The sequence below is a fragment of the Ictidomys tridecemlineatus genome, chromosome 6 (genome assembly GCF_052094955.1).
Source record: "Ictidomys tridecemlineatus isolate mIctTri1 chromosome 6, mIctTri1.hap1, whole genome shotgun sequence".
NCBI lineage: Eukaryota > Metazoa > Chordata > Mammalia > Rodentia > Sciuridae > Ictidomys > Ictidomys tridecemlineatus.
Window position 1 is genome coordinate 92,943,345 of NC_135482.1, and position 23,075 is coordinate 92,966,419.

At 31.3% G+C, this 23,075-nt stretch overlaps 1 protein-coding gene across 5 annotated transcripts in view; it reads right to left on the bottom strand.

Moving 5' to 3' along the window:
• The window catches only part of Atf7ip (activating transcription factor 7 interacting protein), a 107,536-nt gene that overhangs the window by 31,466 nt on the left and 52,995 nt on the right, over positions 1-23,075 (bottom strand). For 4 of the 5 annotated variants that reach the window (XM_005331892.5, XM_013361378.4, XM_005331893.5 and 1 more), the window contains 6 exons: positions 18,578-18,664; positions 17,086-17,231; positions 14,964-15,101; positions 7,857-7,922; positions 4,470-4,543; positions 3,664-3,752 (listed from right to left, as the gene is read on the bottom strand). In XM_005331892.5, coding sequence (XP_005331949.1) covers positions 3,664-3,752; positions 4,470-4,543; positions 7,857-7,922; positions 14,964-15,101; positions 17,086-17,231; positions 18,578-18,664 — 600 coding nt within the window. The remainder of the gene's footprint in view (positions 1-3,663; positions 3,753-4,469; positions 4,544-7,856; positions 7,923-14,963; positions 15,102-17,085; positions 17,232-18,577; positions 18,665-23,075) is intronic. The other variant, XM_005331894.5, reaches the window with a different exon arrangement.

Consider the following 23,075-nt stretch of genomic DNA (forward strand, 5'->3'; position numbering starts at 1 on the left):
TAACCCAATTAATAAATGGAAAAATGAACTAAAAAGACATCTCTCAAAAGAAAGAATACAAATAGCCAACAAATATATTTAAAAATTTCAACATCATTAGAAACTAGAGAAGTGTGAATTAAAACTACACGGAGATTTTATCTCACTCCACTCAAAATGTCAGCCATCAAGAATATAAACAATAATGAATGCTAGAGAGGATGTAGAGAAAAAAGAACATTTGTACAGTGTTGATAAGACTGTAAATTAGTACAACCTATGGAAATCACTATGGCGGCTCCTCAAAAGACTAGGAATACAATTACCATATGACCAAGCTATACCACTCCTTAGTATTTTATCCTGAAGAACTGAAGTCATCAAACTACAGTGATACATTTTTATAGCAGCAAAATTCATAATAGCCAAAGTATGGAACCAACTTAGGTGTTCATCAATAGAAGGATCAATAAAGAAAATATTGTTAAGTATATTAAATACGATGGAATTTACTCAGCCATAAAGAAAAACAAAATTATGTCATTTGCAGAAAAATGGCTGGAACTTGAGAACATTATGTTAAGCAAAATGAGCCAAACTCAGAAGGTCAAGGTTCACTTCAGGGTACCTAATTAGAAAAACAACTAAAGAACCCTGAAAACGAAGTAAAAATATACAGATATTTTTGAAACTACACTAAAAATATTTAAAATGCCTTATAACAGCAGCAATATAAAAAAATAAATAGGAAATTTAGAAAGAACCATGACCATTAATAAGTAACAGGTAAACCTGGTCCATATTTTATAATGTGAATCATGTAAAACCTGTATATATATTTTAAATTCCCTAGGAAAGAAACACATCAGAGGAGAATCCCTCTACTGGCACTCTACTGAGATTAATTGATACAGAAAATAGCACTGAGTGGAGAATGTAGTGAATTAAGAAACAGTAGAGAAAATCTGGTCATTAGAGATTATAGTAATTTTGGTACTTGTTTTTAATCTAATTGGAACAGGTTTGAAGTACATAACTAAATGTATTTCTCATCAGTTTCTAGTTTTCCAAAATCACAGGTACACTAGAGCAATAATTCTCAAGAGTATGGTCCAGGGGGACATGAGGTTTCTGAGATTGTTTAAGAAATTTTGCAATGTCAAAACTCTTGCCATAATAAAAATGAAACATTGAGTTTTTCACTTTATGGACATTTGTACTGATAAAACAAAAGATGGTGAATAGAAATGCTGATGCATTTCTAGTTTTCCCTTATCTGTTAGAGAAATGTTCCAAGATTCCCAGTAACAAACCCTATATATACCATATCTTCTCGCATACAATCATGTGTTACGTAACAACAGGGATATATTCTGAGAAACATATCCTTAGGTGATTTCACTGCTGTGTAAGTGTATTTACAGAAACCTAGATATTAGTTCAATTATTCAACATGGTCCTTAGATGCAAATCATGAGACATAGCAAACATGAATTATATGAGTCTACTACTAGCATAACACAGAATATTGTTTTATAGTAAACTATTTAAAAGAAGAAATGTACTCTAAAAGAACAACAAAAGGTATAGCACAAAAAATACATAAACCAATAATAGTTATTTATTATCATTACCAAGTATGATATATTATATGCAATTCTATGTGCTATATACTTTTATACAACTTATAGTATTGTTGGTTTGTTTACAGTAGCATCACCATAAACTCAGGAATAATAAGTAATGTTGAAATGGTAATAAAAATTATTGAACTCCATTATAATCTTATGGAACAACTATCTTATGCAGTCCAGCATTGATAAAATGTTTTTATATCATTCATAACTAAATAAATATTCCTATGATAGTTTCATTTATAAATTAGGTATAGTAAGAGATTCACAACAGTCAAATAAAAAAACAGACACTACAGTAACAATTAGAAATTATTCTTGGAATTTAATATTTATAGATCATAGATACCAGAAAAACATGGTAAATAAAATCACGGATCAGGAAAACCACTACATAAAAATCAAAGTAATACAGTGTTACCAAAATGCCACTATATTTTTCATTATTAAATGTTTACAGTAAAAAAAGAAGAGGGAAAAAAGTCAGTTTTACTTAGGTATATCCATAATAGTGAAAATTATTTTATTATATTCAATCTTTGAACTAGAGTTCTTAATATTTTGTGTGAAAAAATAATATTACACATAAAATAATACTGTTGCAGGCCAAAATGGAATGCATGACTCAAGAAAAAATACTTGGGTAATTGAGAAGTAGGCTAAATTAGCAGTCCTTTTCATGGAAAACCATTTTTACTTGAAAGAATAACTCAGAAAAAAAAAATAGTAAGTTAGAAGAGTTCATTAACATGTTTCTGATTCCAGTATGCACCAACCTTAAAGAAAACTACTACTTGACAGTGTCAAAAAAAAAAGAAGTTATCTAAAAGAGCCAACCCTATCTGCATGCATAAATATATAACAAAGTATACCATAATTATGCATAATTATACTGCACCAATAAATAATTTTTTTAAAAGGGCCAGCCTTTTCCATCTTCATATTTGTATGAGCTGAATATCCTTCATATACATCAGCCAAATCAACATACTGAAACAGATTATAAGCAGATGTAGACATAAGAATCCAGATATCTTCAGCTGGCTTAATGTTAAGCAAAACATTAAAATGAAAGGCAATAATACTCTTTTGACTGTTAAAATTTATTTTCACTAAAAAAAATCCTCAATAAATAAATAGTTTTAAGAAGGTTTTAATTTCAATTAAGATTATCAAGTGAACAAAAGTTCTTTGGAGTTCTTAGTAATTTTTTAAGCTTACAAAGGCATGTAGAGACCAGAAAATTTGGAATGTACTTCGTTAGAAATGTATATATCTATATACATATGTATATTTATTTATTATCCTTAATATTCAGTAATATTTTGTACTTAGACCAATGTCACCAGTTTTCTAGTTCATTTCAACCTCAAAAGAATGTAAGAATAAGCCAAACTCAGAATGTCAAGGGTCATATGTTTTTTTCTCAAATATGGAAGCTAAATAGGAAAAAGGAAAATAAAGGTAGGGGATGGGGATCTCTTGAAAATCAAGAGGAGATGAACAGAAGAAAGGGACCAGGGACCAAAATATGGAACCAGCCTAGGTACCCAACAATGGATGAATGGGTAAGAAAAAATGTATATGTATATATATATACACAATGAAGTTGAATACAGCCATAAAGAAAAATGAAAAATGAAATAATGTTATTTGCAGGAAAATGGATGGAACTAGAGGTCATTATGTTAAGCAAAATGTTCTCTCTCATGTGTGAAAGCTAGAGAGGAAAAAGGAAAAGAGAGGTGGGAGGCAAGATAATTTCATGAAAATTTCATGAAAATCAAAAGGAGATCAGCAGAAGAAAGGGATCAGAATGTAAGGGGTAGGAAGGGAAGAGGAAGCGCTAGGAGTGATAATGGCCAAATTATATTGTTATATTGTGTGAGTGTATGAAAATATAACAATAAATCTCATCAGTAGGCACAACTATAATACTAAAAAATGTGGAAAGAGAAAAACAAAGTTTATAAATGAGAAAAAAAATTCTAAGAAAAGAGAACCAAAGACTTTCATTTGTAAGAAAATGTTTTTGGTGTTAAAATGTTACCTGTATTTACAGGAGTTTGAAAGGTTGATGGTGTACTCTCGCTTACATTTCTTTTGGACTCCAGCATCTGTCTCACCGTGCCTGCATTTCTATGAAATTTATAAAAACATACAAATAGTCAATGGATATACCATTCTAGGGGAAACCATTTGATGCATAGAAAAAAAGCATTGGCCAGTTAGGGAAAAACGTGTGCCTAGATTTGGGTTTTGCAACCTAAACCACAAGCAAACGCACCCAGGTACAGTTGGCATGTGTACTTCTAAATACTGGGGTCTGTGTATTAGAGAAGAATCTTTCTCTTATTTCTAATATCATCAATACTTAACCTGAAGACTAAATGTAAATTCTAACAAACACACACACACACACACACACACACACACACACACACACACACACACACGTATATGTAGAGAGACAGAGAGACAGTCACATTACTCTATCTCACCCCTGATCAAAGCATTTCAATTACTTGAGACTACTACTAATGGCATATGGTTAAAGAAATATATAGTGACATGTGTACATGTACAAATGTACAACTGTCAAAAAGTTGACACAACAGTAAAAACCAATAAAAATGTGCAATGAAAAAAAGTGTGCAGTGATAAAAGAAAGTCTTCTAGCAAAAGTTAAATCTCCAGATGAACAATGTAACAAAGCAGGAAAAAAAAATATTATTATTCAACATTTATCTCTACATAAATACATATGCTTACATTCAAATATTTTTCTACCAAACAAAGAAAATCAGAACCTTGCTCTGTTATTTAAAAACTAGATAAATAGACTATAGTTCTCACCTGTAGGGTATGTTATTATTGCTATTGACATCACTTGCAGACTTTCCTGGTGATACAGGTGGGTTTGGTGGATTCTGGGGGGAAAATACCAAAGCAAAAATAAGACTAGAAATAAAGAAAATATCTTTAAAAATAAGATTTTTAAAATGCTTTCTCAACATATGACCTGTTTCTTGTATAATGTGGGAAATATTACTAGTTTAGACAAGAATTTGGATTTTGGTGTTGCCACTGGTTTCCTAATTCTTAATCAAATCTTTTTCTTCATTAAAGACAACTGCTTATCATTTGAAAGACTAATATAATAATTCCTATACCTTGGTGTTCTTGTGACAATTATATAAAACATAAAAATGTGAAAATGGTCCATACAAGCGTCACATCAGAACCAGAAATTCAATAAAATGGTGTCCAAGTTCTCAAAAATCAAAAATTTCCAAATCAAATTTATTTTTAAAATTTCATTTTAAGTACTACTTGCCAGTACAAAATTTCAATAATTTCATAAAAAGTTGACACAACAGTAAAAACTATTTCAGACTCTTCCTCCACAAACCAAGAAATATACAAATGGAATTTGAATACTTACATATTGATTACAATTATTTAGGCCTCCATCATTAATGATACTACATCATCATTTACTTCTTAAAATGAGAATAATAAATAACTTCACTCAAACTAAATGGAGTATAAAAATAACATATTAAACTAAATGTAACTAAGTTCTGAGAATACATAGAGACTATGCCATTAAGCACTCTTCACAACAACAAATACATTTTACTATTTTGTGTATGTTAAAGAGTAATTTTAACCTACAAGTATAGTATTGCATTAGGTTTGTGTAGAAGGCAAAAGAATTAATACAATCTTCTATAAAGGTACTTAAATTTGGCTGTTAAGATAAATACACATGAAACAAATAGAAAAGCAAATTAAAAAAACAGATTAATACCAAAGGAATTTTTTTTTTTTAATTAAAGTTCTGGGAGAAAAGAATGCATCTTCAAACAGGTCTTTGAATAATTACTATATTCCCAAAAGGTTAAGATAAAGGAAAAAAATGTTAAGAGAAAAACAGGAAAAAGAAGAGCAAAAGCAGAGAATAAACAACTAGTTTAGAATATGGAAAGGGGTCATACTGTGGAGTTGTGGGATTAGCAAGATGATAGAATAAAAATTCCCAGGCCCTCCTTCCTTAATGGAGACAATTACTTAACAATGTGAAGATCAGAATGCTTTGTGAGAATTCTAGAAATGAGTAGACACATTAAAGAACCCTAGGCAAATACAAGGCCAAAAGGAGGTAAATTGAAAAGAGTAACAAAGTATACTGCACTTACCTACTATATCCCATTAACCTCCCACACAGCACAGCACAGAACAGCACAATCAAGGCTTCTCCATCAAGAAGGAAGGAGAAGGGTGGAACTTACATCCAACTAATTGACAGGATGCTTAAGGCACATGTTTTTATTTAGCCCATGCAGAGACCTGACTTGGAATGCAAAGTGTGGCTGTGGTACAATTGCTGCCCTGGTACCTCAAAGACTATTGGCAAGAACCTCAGCTTGCCTATGGTCTGAAAGAGGTTACATTAATGCAGACAGACAATAAATGCTTTAAATGCAAATGGATAAAACACCTTAAATCAAAAGACCTCAGGATGGCTTAAAATATAAAAAACAGATTTTATCCAACCATATGCTGTCTACAGAAGACTCACTTTAAACCTAAGGACATATACAAGGATGAATGTGAAAACAGAGGAAACAATTATTTTGTGCAACTGGTAATGAAAATAGGGTGGCTGAACTTAACACTTTAAGTCAGCACTGTCAAAACAGGTAACAAAAGTCATTATATAATGATAAAAGGGTCAATTCATCAGGTAAAACAATCATTTAAGTATATATGCTCCTAACATCAGAGCCCTCAAATAACATCAAACACTGAAAGAACTGAAAGTAGATGGCCATATAGTAATAGTGGAAATTTTAATAATGTATATAACATCTAAACAAAAAACTAAAAAGGTAATAGGACTTAATATACTAGTGAACAACTGGACCTAATGAACACATACAGAACACTATATCTTACAACAACAGAAAACACATTCTTCTTAAATGCACACGGAACATTCTTAAGAACATGTTAACAGTCACAAAACAAGTCTAAACAAACTTAAGAAGAATGAAATCATGCTAAAAATCTATTCTGGTCACAATGGAATAAAACCTGTCATCAACAGTAGAAGGCCAATAGGAAAGTCACAAATACATGTAAATTAAACACATTCTTTGAAAACCCAATAGGTAAAAGAAGAAATCATGATGAAGTAAAAATATCTTGAGACAAGTGAAAACATAACAGAACAAAGTTTGTGAAGTGAGAGCAGGGAAGAAAACAGCAATAAATACAAGAAGTATCTCAGATTAAAAAAAAAAAAGAAAGAAAAAAACCAAACTAACACTTCAAAGAATTGGAAGAACAATAATTAGAAGCAGGAAATAAAGAATGAAGATTAAGTAGAATTAAATGAAATGTTCGGAAGTATATGAAATAGAGAATAGAAAAAGTCAATCAAAATAAGAGTTGGATTTTTTAAAATAAAGATCAAAAGAACTAGCCAGGCACGGTGGCATTCACCTGTAATTCCAGTGGCTTGGGAGGCTGAGGCAGGAGGACAGAGAGTTCAAAGCCAGCCTCAGCAAAAAATGAGGCACGAAGCAACTCAATGAGACCCTGTCTCTAAATAAAAATATAAAAAATAGGATTGGGGATGTGGCTCAGTGGTCAGGTGACCCTGAGTTCAATCCCTGGTACCACACCCCAAAAAAGTGAATAATAAAGAAAATGGAATAATAAATAAATGATATTAAGAAAACAACAAAAAGTAAAAGCCAGACTATAGTGGACAAATACTATGCTAATGATGTTTAGATTTAACTGACTACTCAAAAAAATATTCAAAGTGTTTATGGCAACAAAATGACTCAATATTTTACAATAATAATATAACAGATGACTACAAGGGGAAGATAAGAAGAGAAGAGTTACTAGAGGAAGTGGAATACTAAAATACTTCAGGAAAAATGATAAAACTAAAACAAGAATGTTAAAAAAAGGCAAAGTAATTTTAACAATAGAAAATACAGCTTTAAGAATGCTATATCATTGGACAATTTAACATAAAATTTGACATATCACAATATTGAAAGAGTTTATTAGTATTAGAGCTTCAGCTTCAGAAATAACATAATGTATACCTTAAAAACAAATTTAATACTGGTAGAAAAGAAAAGGTTTCATCCCAACTCAGCATTTCCTGAGATTACCACTTGGAGCTAAGCAGTATTTATGCAAGAATGAAACTCTTACTTCTTGTCTTTTCTTAAGATCTTCTTTGGCTGCTCCAAAGCGTTTGGTTAACCTGGCTATCTTGGCCTGAAAGAAAACAAAAATAAAAAGAAATCAAGTGGCAATATGCCATAAAAAAGAACCCATGCATATACAACAACAAAAAAACAAAACCCACAGATAACAGGAACCTCAATAAGACAGTTAAGAGCAAAGTAAAGCAAGCTGATTGTAAAATACTTACTTGAAAAATACAGATAATTATATGAAAACTAGTGAACCCTGAACCAGATGCAAATACTCTTCATTAGAAGATTAATTGGTTTACTCTCAGAACTAGGGGTGTTTGTTCATATACCAGTATGTTTCCAAACAGGAAACCTTGTGTTTTGTGTTATTTTTCAACACAGTTGCAAACATATGCAATTTACTTCTGAGAATGACATTCTGGGCATATATGTGAGTCATAAAAGATCCCTTGCCAAAACTACTTGGATATATGTACAGTGTACTGAATCACATGCTCTTTTCCACTGGGTAGGTTGAAGGTTTCTCAATGTTCTGTCATTATCAAATACACTAATAATTTCATTCTCACTTCAGACTATTTCTTTAGAACATACAAAAGTGGAATTGGGGGGGCTAGAATATATTCTTAAGAATTTTGTCTAAATGTTTTTTAGAAAGGCTTTATCAATTGATACTTTCAATAGCAGTTTAGATGAGGGCTCATATTTGCTCTTGGAAACAATTTACATTCTATTAATGTTTAAAATCTGATGATGTTACCTTGTTAGTATTAACATTAATTATTGTTTGTTCTGCTTATAAAATTGCCTTATTACATATTTTTCCCAAATATATATATCCAAAAGAAATATGGGGGGGGCAGGGCATGAAACAGAAAAAGAAAGAAAGGGAGGAAGGAAGGGAGCATGAGAGGAAGGAAGGAAGATGGGTGAGTAGGTTGGTTATCAGTTATATCACCACATGAATATCTGGGAGTAATTCCTTTCAGCCTTTCACTAAGACATAGATGTGGTATTCATTTGTATCTGTTTTTGCTGTTGCTGCTAATGCTGGCATTTTATACTCAAGATACTTTCAAGAATATTAAAATTAACTTCTAGGATCATGAGGGCTGTATAAGAATTTTTTTATCCAATATTTTATTCGTATCATTAAACTGTGCTATTTACTTTAAAGGTTTCTTTCAAAAAGTAGTAGTCACTTATAGTCTACAAATAAGGTCTAGACAATTAATTATCCCTGACTCTCAAAGGTGTCTCTCTTCAGGACTTATTTATGAATATTATTAAAGCTAGGAACATGCTGTCTGATTTCATATCCTTAATGTGGATTTGTCTTTCTAAATATTTCTTAAAATATTTCAAGTAATTTTTTTTCTAAGCATATATGTTGGAAAGTATTTACCCCAACTTATACAAAATAGCTTTCATTTTTTTTTTCTTTAGTTAGGTTATCTGAGTGGACATTACATAAACTATAGTATGTAAACTATTATTATTCTATTTTTACTAAAACATGAAAGCAAATCATTTATATATGTCATACAGATGGAAAAAGTGTAGAAACACATGCCAAAGTTAAAAGTGGTTACCTCTATAAGCCACAAATGGAAGAAAATGGGGGAGAAGGTAAAGAGAAAGTAAAGAGAAAGACTTTGCTTTCATATATGTAATATGTACTCACATTCTTAAATGTATCTGTAGTATTCAAATTATTTAAAAAATTATTAGAAAATATTATTGGTAGTAGAGTGAAAAAAAATCAAAATATAGACACTGATTTACTGTCTTCTGACAATATAAAAAGGAAATTAAAGGGCAGACGTTTGTTATTATATAGAAAACTGAACAATTCCTTTTTATTATTATTATAATTCAAAATATCTGACAATGTGTCTAAGACTAGGGTATCTATTTTGGCAAGTACTCTGTGAAACTTTCAAAATGTATAAAAATTCATATTTGTAAATTTAGCAAAGTAATATTCTATTATTATGTACTTTATGGTTTTTTGGGGGGATCCTCAATATGTAGCCCAGGCTATTATCAATCTCCTGGGTGGGCTCTAGTGATCCTCCTGCTTAAGCTCCTAAGTAGCTGGGACTATAAGTATGTACCACTGCCCCCAGCATACTAAAGTCTTTGGTTATTAATTCTGTTTCATTTTTTCTTGAATTCTTTCTTAGGTATACATATACTTTTTTTGTGTAATGAAACAATGGTAGTTGTTTAAATATAGGGCACATCAACTGCTGGGAGTCACATAAATGGTAATTTCCTTGCATATTTTACCAAGCAACCTTTTAGAAAACAACTGTCTAAAAAGAGTTAATTGTGCATTTAGTTTGGCCTGATAATAAAACACAGTACTTTTTAAAAAGCTAGTGAACAAACAGACATGTTATCGATTATTCAAAATTGTCCCCTGCATTAATTAGGCCACCTAGGTTCACTTCGTTGATCAGGGAAGGGATCAAAAGGAATAATAAAGTAGCTATTTTCAGTTAAAACTACTTAAAAAGATATTTTTCTAAGCCATAACCAATGAAATATTAACAGCTTTTCCATTTCCCTAAGAAATCAGGTTGAAATTTTGAATTTGTATGCTGATTTGTGAAGAACCAAGCACTGCTAGCTATCTATGAACTTGGTGCATCACAACTGACTCATGTTTTCTTTTACTGCTTTCTTCAACAGAATCTTGAATATTTTTTTAGGTTTATTTTTAAGTACTTTCATGAAATAACTACTATATGTGAAACCTTTTCCTCATTTTTAAATCAGTTATTACTAATGTATAGGAAAACTATGTTGTCCTTATATCAAGGAGTTTCTAAATTTCCTTCTTCATCCAATAGTTTACACCAAGTTAATTCCACCAGGTTCCTATTTTAACCAAATTACTTATTTCTTTTTCCTGTCTCATTGCATTGCCCAAAGACTTCCAATAAAGCTCTAAATAGTAGCATATGTTACCAATCCTTTTCTCATTCTCAATGTAAGTGAAAATGTTTCCAATGATCCACTATTAATGTGTGATAATAACTTTTTGAAAGAGGGTGGGGGAAAAGGTTAAGAGCTCTTGGATATAAGAGGAAATATAAAAAACCATACATATGCCCAAAGTAGGATGCAGAATTCAGTGGAGGTCTGAAAGGATTCTAAGCTTTCACCTTTGTCTAGCCTTTAGATTGAAAATAAATTGATAGTAAAATTTCAGGCATATTCAAAAAACCAAGTCATTAAGGTTCCACTAAGCACTGAAGGGTAACTGTCAAAATACCACCTGACCCCTAAGATAATGAAATACAGACTTCAGTGGCCATATACAACTAATACATATTTTTAAGCAGTTGGAAAGTAAGTTTCAACAAGTTAATAAACAAACAGTAACTCACAATAATAAATAAAAGAAAATCTAGGAAGGAGGAAAAAAATTTGATTTCCAGAGTTGCTAATATTATGTGTGTATGTGTGTGTTTGTGTGCGTGTGTGTGTGTGTACACATATGTCTCCATATAATGGGAAATCATTTAGTCATAAAAAGGGATAAAACAGTAATGTATACTGCAACATTATATTTGGAAAATATTATCCTAAGTGAAAGAAGACAGATACAAAGGTCATACTATATGATTCTCTCATATAAAATATACAAAATAGATATATCAATAGAAACAGAAAACAGATTAGTGCTTAGGGGCAGAAAGCAGATTAGGGGCAGAGGAAATGAGAAGTACCTGTTTAATGGACACAAAGTTTTGTTGTAAGCTGACAAAATGATTTGGACCTAGGGATGGATACGATGATGTGAATATACTATATCCCAATGATTGTACACTTTGAAATAGGGGTTTTATCATATGAATTTTAATTCTATAAAAAAGCTTAATATTATGAAAACACAGAAAGAGATGACAACTAAATTTAGCTTGTTAACATTTAATAAAATAGCATGGTGAGGGCAGATCATTAAGGGTGACTGAATAAGGGAAATCATGAAGTGGAGTTTGCTTTTTGGTACTGGGGATTGAACCCATAGGTGCTTTACCACTGAGCTACATCCCAGCCCATTTTATTTTATTTTATTTTAAATTTTAAGACAGGGTCTCACTAAGTTGCACAGGGCCTCATTAAGTTGCTGACGCTAGTCTGGAACTTGCGATCCTCCTACCTCAGCCTCCAGAGTTGCTGGGATTCAGCCGTTTGCCATCATACCCAGCAAAAACTATGAAGTTGAAACTTGAAATAAAAATTCTATGGACATTAACATTCTCAGGACAGTAAAGCAATGGGTGAGTATTAAGAAAATTGGATCAAAAACTATGAAATTGAGATTAAAAATCAAATGAATATTACATTGAGTGGTACACAATTGAGGAAAATGATGACACCAAAAAGTGAAGAAAGCAGTATTTTAGAAAGACTAGCATAATGTTTTGGAAGTACCAGCCAAAACTCAAAAACTAGTAATCAATCAAGGAATTTACTACTTATGGCCTAATAGAAAATGACAATTTACTAAAGGAAAAACCAAATAAAACCTCTATTTTCACTTGCTTTTAGTTAACTTTAAAAATTGTGAATTTTGGTGGTCACACAGCAATACAGTATTTGTCTCCTGCTGGCTTGGGTGTAGGTGACACCTCTGAAGTTATCCAGTAAGTTAAAAATATTGCTTTTTGCTATCTCCCCTATTCTCCAGCAAAAGATGCTTTTTGTATCTTAATGATCAACTACAAGGTTAGCCATTCCTGGGAAAGGTACTAAAAAGACATGAATCCTAAAACTTAACTAATCAGTAAATTTACTCTAGGTTTACAGAACCAAGAAAATCTAATGGTCTTCAGATAACATCAAAATATGGGCCAATGAACTGTTAATCTTGTTTAATTAAAGGTGGAATAATGTGGGCTGGGGCTGTATGTAGCTCAGTGGCAGAGCACTTGTGAGGCACTGGGATCGATCCTCAGCACCACGTAAAAATAAACAAATTAAAGACATGCTGTCCACCTACAACTACAAAACAATTTTTTTTTTTTAAGTAGAATAATGTTTAGCTTGGAGGAAAAATAATGTTTGTTCCCCTGTCCCAAATTATAGTGACTAGCCTAGGAGATAAAGGTGGATTACTATCCCAAGGATGTTCTGGCAGAAAAACAATGAAAAAAAAACACGCTGAATGACAGATATTGATTGAGCTTGGATGTAGGACTCAATGCATATAAGTCTTCTGCCCATTATCCTTTGCTCCTTCTTTCCCTTCCTATGAAAGTGCTTTGTGTCCCTAAGTTCTTGATAGACTATGATAACAATAGCCCTTCTACCTTACTCCCTTGTATTATTCCCTTGAATAAAACTGATTTCTTTCCTACTAACTCTCATCTCCCCGAGTGTTGGTTTTTGAATGTTGAGTAGCCACACCTAAATATAGTAACAGAGACACAGATCTTTTAGGAAATAAAAACTGGAAATTTGGCAATTCAATGTATACGTAAAATGACATAGAGGAGTTGGCTTCCAAGAACTGAAGGATTGCCAATAAGAACCATAATGGGAAGATGTTCCTTCAAACTTTTTCTAAGAATTAAAAAACTGTCACCCAGAAGAACAATGAGAAAGGGAATGCATTTGTGGAGAAAATGGTTTGGGTGTTGGAAATATTCAGAGTCTGAGGCTACAAAGAAACACTGAAGTGCAAAAAAACATTAAGAGATTTGGACTTGCATCTTAAATGAACAAGAAAGAAATTAAAAACTAAGGTTTTAAAAACACAAAATAACTGCAACCAGGGGACTTCTGAGAAACAAAGAATTATTTTAAATCTTCACACATTTTCAGTTTTAATTCAAAATTCTCAACAAGCAAAATGGAGTTTAATAATTAGACCATACTATTTCTATAGAAGAGCCTGATAAAGGTAAAAAACCAGGACTATTGCTCTAAATGATCCATTACAAAATTATCACAAAGACTTCATTACTAGTTAATAATAAAGATTATTACTATTAAAGTCTTACACAAAACAAACAAAAAATCCAGTATGAAACCAAGGAAATAACTTTTAGCCTAGAAGCTATAACACATCTAAATTTTACTCATATTTAGCTGCAACCATGAGACTTCTGATTGATTTTTAACTGAAAAAGAGATTTAACTTTCAGGGATCACTTCTCCCTCATTTGTAAGATAAGGTCCTGTGGTTTACAAATCAAAATTCTTTAGACTATGCTCACACTTAAAATAGGATAATAGAAACCATATTTTTACTTATGACAGAATGAATATACTGATTAAATTTTCTAATTTCTTAGCTTTGGAATGATACAAACTACTATAGCATTTCACTATGTATTCATTTCACTTACCAGAAGCCAAAAGTAGTAATTATTAATTATTAATGGATATAGATTAGTAAACTAATACATTAAAACATAAGATCCACACAGAACATAGAAAGAATACTCTACAAATAATTAGTATATATTATGGCATGCTAGATGCTTAGCCTTTCCTCAATGACAAAAAAATTAAAAGTTTAAAAAAACAAGTTAGATAATTTTTGAGTCTCTGAGTTAAACTCTGGTTTAACTAAAGGAACTCCCCCTACATTAAAGTCTGAACCTCTAGAAACTCAGGGTTACTGCAGAGAAAATTAGTTAAGATAAAGTCTAACTGAAGTGAGGAGGACCCCTATTTAATACAACTGGTGTCTTTAAAAAGAGAGAAATTTGGACAAACATACAGAGATATATATTTACCATGAAAAGATATAGCCAGAGACTGAGGTAATGCCACTACAAGACAAGCAACATTAAAGACTGTTAGCAAGCCAACAAAAACCAGAGGAAAGGACTTCTATCCTCCAGAATAGAATGTTACACATTACATGTGAGGTTATACATTACCGTTGATAAAGTCACCCAATTTATGGTACTGTTTTCACAGAAGCCCTAGCAAAGTAATACAGACTACTTTTATTTCTTATATTTAGAATTTAAAAGAACAAATGTAAGTTGAGTAAAACAGTCAACTTCAAATATATATTTCAGAAGACAAATTATAAAAATGATGATATAATTAAAGTCAGCATACAAACCTGGAGTTCAGTAAGAACTGTTTTATGCCTTTTGTTACATTCAATCTTTTCTACTCGTGTCTTGAGTTCTGCCAAAGTCTTATCAAATACAGCACACTGTAATGCACACAATTTTTCTTCCAGCAACCATTGTATCACCTAAAGAAATACATATTCCTTTGTTACACAAAGGCAATTCAACAAGCCCAGAACAATGAAAGTACTGATAATAATGTATTAGCTAAATAGAATAAAACATGCTTAACTAATTTAATGAATAAAATTCGAAAATCAATGCTATCTAATGAAATTCTCTACTTCCATATATAAAAAGTATCTACCTAATGGGGGGGGCATATACTAAAAATAGAAAATTTCTAGAGGGTGAAATCTTGAAAATGAAAGTTGAGCATTTTCTTCTCATATCCCATTACCATGGTCAAACCACTTAATGAAAACTAGTTAAAGATCAGTTTAAAAACTGTATAGTCTAGGGCTGGGGATGTAGCTCAGTGGTAAAGCACTTAACAGGCATGCACAAAGCCTGAGTTCAATTCTTATTATCTCTTTGGAAAAAAAAAAAAGAAAAAAATTCTAGTTGTTACAGACTGAAATTTCTGTGATATATACTAGGAATAATAATTCAACATCAGATTCTATAAAACTCTGCTAAATGTATTCAAAATTCCCACATTAAATCATTATGGACCCACAACAAAAAGGACACTGTGATACCTGAGTTAGCACTATTCTAAAGGAGTAAACTCCCAGTGAACATGCAAGTTTTTAAACTTCTTTCGTGCATCTATCTTTTTTTTAATATTTTATTTGTTCTTTTTATTATTATTATTTATTCTAATTTGTTATACACAATGGCACAATGCAATTCATTTTATATTATACATATGCAGCACAATTTTTCAACTCACTGATTGTACAGTAAGTATTTTCACACCATTAGTGTGTACATACATGTACATAGGGTAATGATGTCTAACTTATTCCACCATCATTCCTATTCTGTTGCCCTCGTTCTTCCCCTCCCTTCCCTTTGCCCTATTTAAAATTCCTCCATTCCTTCCATGCTACCCCTCCATTACCATTATGAGTCAGCATCTTCCTATCAAAGAAAACATCCGGCCTTTGGTTTTGGGGGATTGGCTTATTTCACTTAGCATTATATTCTCTGACTCCATCCATTTACCTATGAATGCTATGATTTTATTCTCTTTTAATGTTGAGTAATGTTCCATTGTGTATATATACACCAAAGTTTCCCTATCCATTCATCTACTGAAGGGCATCTGGGTTGGTTCCACAATGTATCATGCATTTATAGTATTATTATTATATAGGCCAAAGAAAAAGAAACTGGAGACAAAGATACCACTATCACTTTTCTCTCATTGCCTCTTTCTGGAAAGTGTAGTTATTTGTACTGTATCTTAGAGGAATAACTGTGATTTATAATTTCACTATATATATATATGAATGAATATGAGAGAGAGAGAGATCTGGAAAAAATAGTATCATCTGAATTTCATACACTGCTCTACAAAATGCACTTGTTATAAAGGTTTATGAACATATTTTGAAAAATACAGAAAGTACTCAATATTTTCATTATTTCTATCTCTGTCATAACAGATCTAGGGGGAGGTTTCCAAAATCTTTATATATTCCCTTTCCACAGTCTCTCCCAATCATTCTTAATATTAATCTTAACATACATGACAAAGATTTAAGTATAGACCTATAACCACCAAACAAGCATATTATAAAGATTAAAATATTAATACAAAAAACTTTTGTTTCCTTTTAGTATAAAATTAATTTCAATATGGGAAGAAAAAAGAAAATCTCGAACATTATTCAGTTTTGTTACAAAAGCAAATAAAGAAATGTCATCATATCTACCTTTCATTTTGATAATTACTACCATCTCTTTAAAAAATCATGTGGTCAGTCAGAAGGAATTTTAAATTTATCAAGCAAAATCATAAACTCCATAACCACTTTCTTCAAGTTCTCTGTTTCTATGATAAACTGGATGTATAACTAAAACACACAATGCTATAATATAAAAAATCTAGAATAAAGACAGTGGTACTTTTTATTCAATATGGTTTATTATTTACAATACCTTTTGAAGCTTCTGGTTAATGTCTCCTTTGGCTGTAATCTTTACTTGAAATTCTGCTTCATATTCTTCTTCAATATATCGACGACGTTTGGACTGTACATTGTCCATGTCCTCTGACTTAGAACGTTTTCTTCTAGAACATTCATCTGAGAACAAAAACACAATGATGGGTCAACTGTTTTTATTACAGAACTAAAGCCTTTTCCATTTGCAGCAAAATACTGTTTTTATCACAATAACATTCTCAACCAATTATTTTATGAATTGTTTTGAGATCAGAAAAGCAGGTATGTAGCTTCTAGCTTTAAACTTGAAATGAGTTTCACTATGCTAAATAAGAACTTTCTAATGGATAAACTAAACATGTATACTGTAAACACAAAACACTCTTTCCTTGAAATTTTCATATTAATATGGAAAACTACCTAACAACTGTGTCATGACGAAGGTAGAAGTCATTTTACATTTATTCCCTTTGCTATATTTCATAGTGAAATGAATTCTCTGGAAAAATACAGTATTCATTCTCATGCCAAATTCTATCAACTGCACACAGCTCGAATTATGTAATTCATCCTCTTCAGTAAACATAAGAAAAATTCTTAATCATTGGCCTTAGGAAAATAATATTGTAATAGTTATTTTTAATATATCCTAATGAATTTCAAATATATAAAAATTAATGTCATTATAAAGGTACATTTGTAAAGAACAGATATTAAAGATCTTCACATAGAAAATTCCTACTTCAAATACTGTTAACATTCATGATTTCAAAAGCAAAATTTTGTTAAGTTTATTTTTCAATATCTAAAAAAATGAAAACACTAAAATTCCACCCTTTGAGGCAAATACTCTTATATGATTATCCAAAGCCTCTCCTCCTTACTCTATACCTATAATGAGTGTGCCTATTTTTAAAATACATTTCTGTTCTATAACTTTATATATTATATAGTAATAACTTGCCCAGAGTCATACATGAAGAGCAGCATGGCAGGAAGAATTATAGAACCCAGGTTTCCTGATATCTAGTTCAGTAATCTTTCTAGAAACCTCATCCCATCACTTCCCTTCCCATAAAGCTTAAGAAAATGAAGACTTAAAAATATACTAATATCATCAAATTATTTAATTATTTAGATTGTCTCAACTTAATCTAAAACAATTTCCCTCAAGACACACAGATACTACCTTAAGTTGTAAGCCTATATCTTTTCTTTTGAAACAATGAATGATACTAACTCAAGTTGTACACTTAAATCTTTTTTGTGGAACTATTAAAAATGTAAATACTACATTCAAGTATGAAATAATACATTCAAAGATCCTTGAGTTAGTCATCCCCAAAATAGATTCACTATGTCTTCCTTAAATTATAAAAATTCACAATCATATCATGGGCAAAAAAATAATATTACATGTTTCTTAAAATCAGAAACAATGAATTATTATTTTTCAGAGTAGTTCAAGTTTATTTGTACATTCATACTTTTCTCAGAAGGTCTTTCATTTTCTTCATCTATCACTTGCTCTTCTTCCTCAGGTTTGCTGTCCTTTTCATTACTTTCTATTTCTGCTGGAACAAAAGTAGAAAAAAAAATTTTGTTTCTATTGGAATTCATAACAGCCCATTTATATTTTTTATTAACTATTCAGTAAAATTTTGGGAATAAAATTATAGCACATACTGAAAGAAATAAATGACCAAGTCCATATTCAACTGTTCTACAATCAAAATAAACTCTACCTGAAAAAAAAGTACAGATTTTAAAACAAGGAAACTTACTCAGTATTTCCCATCACCAATAACATTAATAAAATCTGAAAACTACTGTAAAACATTTAGATTCCTTTGCTACTATTAAAACTAAATAATTTGCAATTTCCCTAAAAATCACAAAAAAAATTAGAAACTACTGATACAGTCAAAACAACTAATATTTTTACTAGAAAGGTAGAATCATTAAGTTATTTTAATGGTTACAGGATAGTTCATAAACAATGAAATGTAAAGGCTATCCTTATCATAATTTGTTAAAAAACTTTACTGAGAAATGGTACTATTATGTTTGATAGCAATGTCAGCAACCAAGCTTGGTGCTTGACATGTATTAGTCATAGCTTCAATATAATCCTATACTATAAGCAGTATTTTTTGCCATCATACAGGTGAGGAAAGTAATGTTTGGGAAGGTTAAGTAATTTTCAAAAGAGGCATATAAAATGTAACAAATAGTGCTATCAAAAAATATTGCTAACAATGTTTATACAATTATATTGTGTTAACAACAAATAAAATCCAAGAGGTACCAGAAACCACCTTTGGTCAATCTATGTATACTCAACTAACTTAAGTGGGAAATAAAGGAGAAAAATAAATCACTATTTTGGACTTCTTTTCCCCTGACTTTACTGAAGTGGTCCTTTGGTGGCTTTAATAAAACATATCATGCTTTATCATATTCTACAACTAAAATTAAATAAGCAATTACAATGTATATAAGCATTATAAAAGAGTATAACAAGACTTTTTTTCTTCAAAGAATCAGAGTTTTAATCACGACAGTCTTAATGGTAGAAGTCAAGGTTAAAACATTTAAAAAGACCTTTTAGGTGAAAGTAAACAAAGATGAGGATCATTAATGAACTTATTAAAGCTCAAAAAAATTTTTCCTCATTAAAGCAGGGTCTCACTAAAGGTAATACTGTACATAAATACCACTAAAACTATTTTTGAACTTTAATGAATAGTAAAAATTGATTTTCCCTTTACTACCCTTTATTATAAATGTTTTAGGATCTCTTTTCTCAACTCATTTCAGTGAAATAAAAATTTGTTTTTTGCATTCTTGTAGATGGATTACAAACTCATTACAACACATTTTTCTCTATATTTTTCCAAATCTTCCTGATTTTTAATTCTAAAGGCTGGTAATTTCTCCTAAGCTTTCTAGGCACTAGAGTTTTCAAAGACACAAAGTAATTGAGATAAAAGGTTTAATTACATAGTCTTCATTTGGCAAATCTTCACATCACCAAAGGCACAAAATTAGCTATGGCTCCAACCAATTAGGATAACTAGAAGCTAGAGAATCTAGAACACAGAATTAAACTGGCATTGTCTGGTCTTCCTCTTTTATAGCGCTCTCTCCTCTTATATATGTAAGTTTTAAATTTTGGACTTCTTTTCCCCTGACTTATGAAGTGGTCCTTTGGTGGCTTTAATAAAACATATCATGCTTTATCATATTCTACAACTAAAATTAAATAAGCAATCACAAAAATCTATTACTTTACTCAAAAATCTCCTCCTATCACCCAATTCCCTTTTTCCAGATATGCCCAAAAGATATTACCAGAAACATTCACTGGCATTTCAAAATAGATTAATAGGATTAAACTTCATGCTAGAATTATGTGTCAAAGAAAGAACTTGGGTGAGAAAAATGGTATTAACAGATTTGGTGGGGGAGAGGGCAGGAATGGGGATTGAACTCAGGGGCAATCTACCATTGAGCACATTTCCAATCTTTTTGAGACAATCTCATTATGAGGATGGTGTTCAACTTGTGATCCTCCTGCCTCATCTTCCCCAAGATGTTGGGATCACAAGACATGCACAACTATGCCAGGCCAACAGATTTTTAAAAGAAGGGTAAGGCTCATCTTTCATTTAACAGTTTTGTCCACAAGGTCTTTAGAGAACTGGAAGTGGCCTTTTTTCAAACATTTTAATAATCAAAATTTTATATCCAACTGCAACAGTTTCCTAGGGCTTCTAAAACTCATCCAAATATAGTATTTAAATTAAGAAAGTATTTTTAGAACTTGTCCTATGGACATGTTTCTCTTATAATTCTTCTGGTTTGCTTCAGTAAAGCCTCATCATGAGTAGGAAAGTTCTCTTAGTTGCATGTTCCATGAACATAGCTCTATAATCTTTTTAACCATACTAGACAGTAAGGTTATATATTATAGGAAGGGACCAGATCTTGTGATTTTGGTAACAGTAAATACTCTGACAAAGAGCTAAGATAAATTGAATGTTAAATACTTATCTGATAACTATTATCTTTAGTAAGGTTTCAGTAAATTAAGATGAAAAAAAGTATGTTAGGAATTAAGGTATAGAATTTACATTAGGGGATTTAGTTTCCCATTATCAGAACTATATTTTATAGAACCTCATTTCAAGGAAACAATGGATAAAAACTATTGCCTTTGATCACAGGTCTACAAATTATTTTTGTAAATGGCCAAAAAAATATTTTCAGTCTTGGGGTCACTTGGACTCTGATACAACTACTTACTTTTCAGGAATCAGCAATAAAAAATACATAATACATAAACAGCCCTGGCCATGTTCCAGTAAAACTTAACTTAAAAAACACATGGGACCCATAGGCCACACTTCTAGAATACTAAAATCTCTTTTAAATTTTCTTCCTATAACAGCTGTTCTTTCTTGGTCTCCTTTGCTGGTTCTTCCTAATCTCTAGACACTGAAATGTCAAAAGCTCAGTTCTTACAAATCTGCTCTCTTCTCCATTTATAATCACTCTGAGATTATATAATCTTATCACTCAACTCCAACTAATGTCCAGAAGCTATTCTACTACTAAATTTTTCTAAATTTTCTTCCCAAACCCCCTTTCATCATTTCCCTTAATACAGAAAACTTCCAGTTGTAATTTATGCACCACTGTATATGACTATAAGGCTTCACCAAGAAATGCTAATTACATAATAAATAGCTAAATATAAATGGAGTTGAGACAAAAAGAATTTAAGCTTAATACAACAGAGACAACAAATCATTAGTAAATTTTAGCTGGCTAAATCATGCCAATTCTATCATTACTAACCTAAAGCAAAAAGAGAAGTAAACTCCAAATTCTATTCATTTTGTGTTCATCTACCTTTTTTTAATTCTTTGACATTCATAGTTTATTTAGTTTATCTTAAAGATCAAATGAAAAGGGAAGGGGGGAAAAGAAAGGAAGTGGAGAAGTGCTATCTTCCTATTTCTCCACAAGAAATAAAAGGATCAAAAAGAGGTGAGTGGGATGAACACAGTAGCCCAAAAGCTTAGGAGAGTCTGAAGTTTGAAGGGCCATCATTAAAAGGCCATCCAAGAATAAAAAGGAAAGACAAAGAAAAATGTCCTTGGAGTTAACAATATAAGTATCAACGTCACTTCCCTGGGAACTAGGAAGAGGTCCAGCAAGACAGAAATCAAAAACTTTTCCAGAGAGAGAAATCTTTATTTTGCTAGTGGTCTTAAACAGACTATGATTTTAATGATTTAATAACAGCTATTGAATAGTACTATGCAACAATTCAACAGTATCTCCAGACCTATTAAGGTACACCTGCAATATGTTGTTAGTTTTCTCTTATTTTTGTAAAATCAAAATAGCTCTTCTATTTGCTTTCTAACATCTTTCACTATTTTTCAATGCTGGTCACACACATTATAACTGCTGCATTTACAACAAACTTGCTAAACAAGTGCCTACAAATGACAGGTTTGTATTGTTTTCCTATTAGTATACCACATAAACATCAGTAGCTGGAAAGGGAACTGAAGTCAGACTTTGGTACCTCAGTTTATCATTTTGTGTTTTGATGACATTAAAAATTAGTCAAAAACAAACAAATGATGCAAGTAATGCCTCAGCGGGTATACACCAACATGACATGTAGGAGAGTCTGCTGCCATACAAAGAGTATAGATTAAGAACCAATGAAAAAACTACTTAAACTCACAATAAACAAAATCAGAGAGGGTAGGGGAAGACACAAAATTAAAGTTCAGTTACTAGCTAAGAAATGAAATCTGCCATTAAAACATACCCAACTAAAAGCATAGAATCAGATTACACTCTAAAGGCAAATAACAAAAAAATAAACCCAACACTGAAATTTTAAAGTATGCAATGTGATGGCTTATTTTTCATTCTTTGAATTTAACAGCACTCTATGGA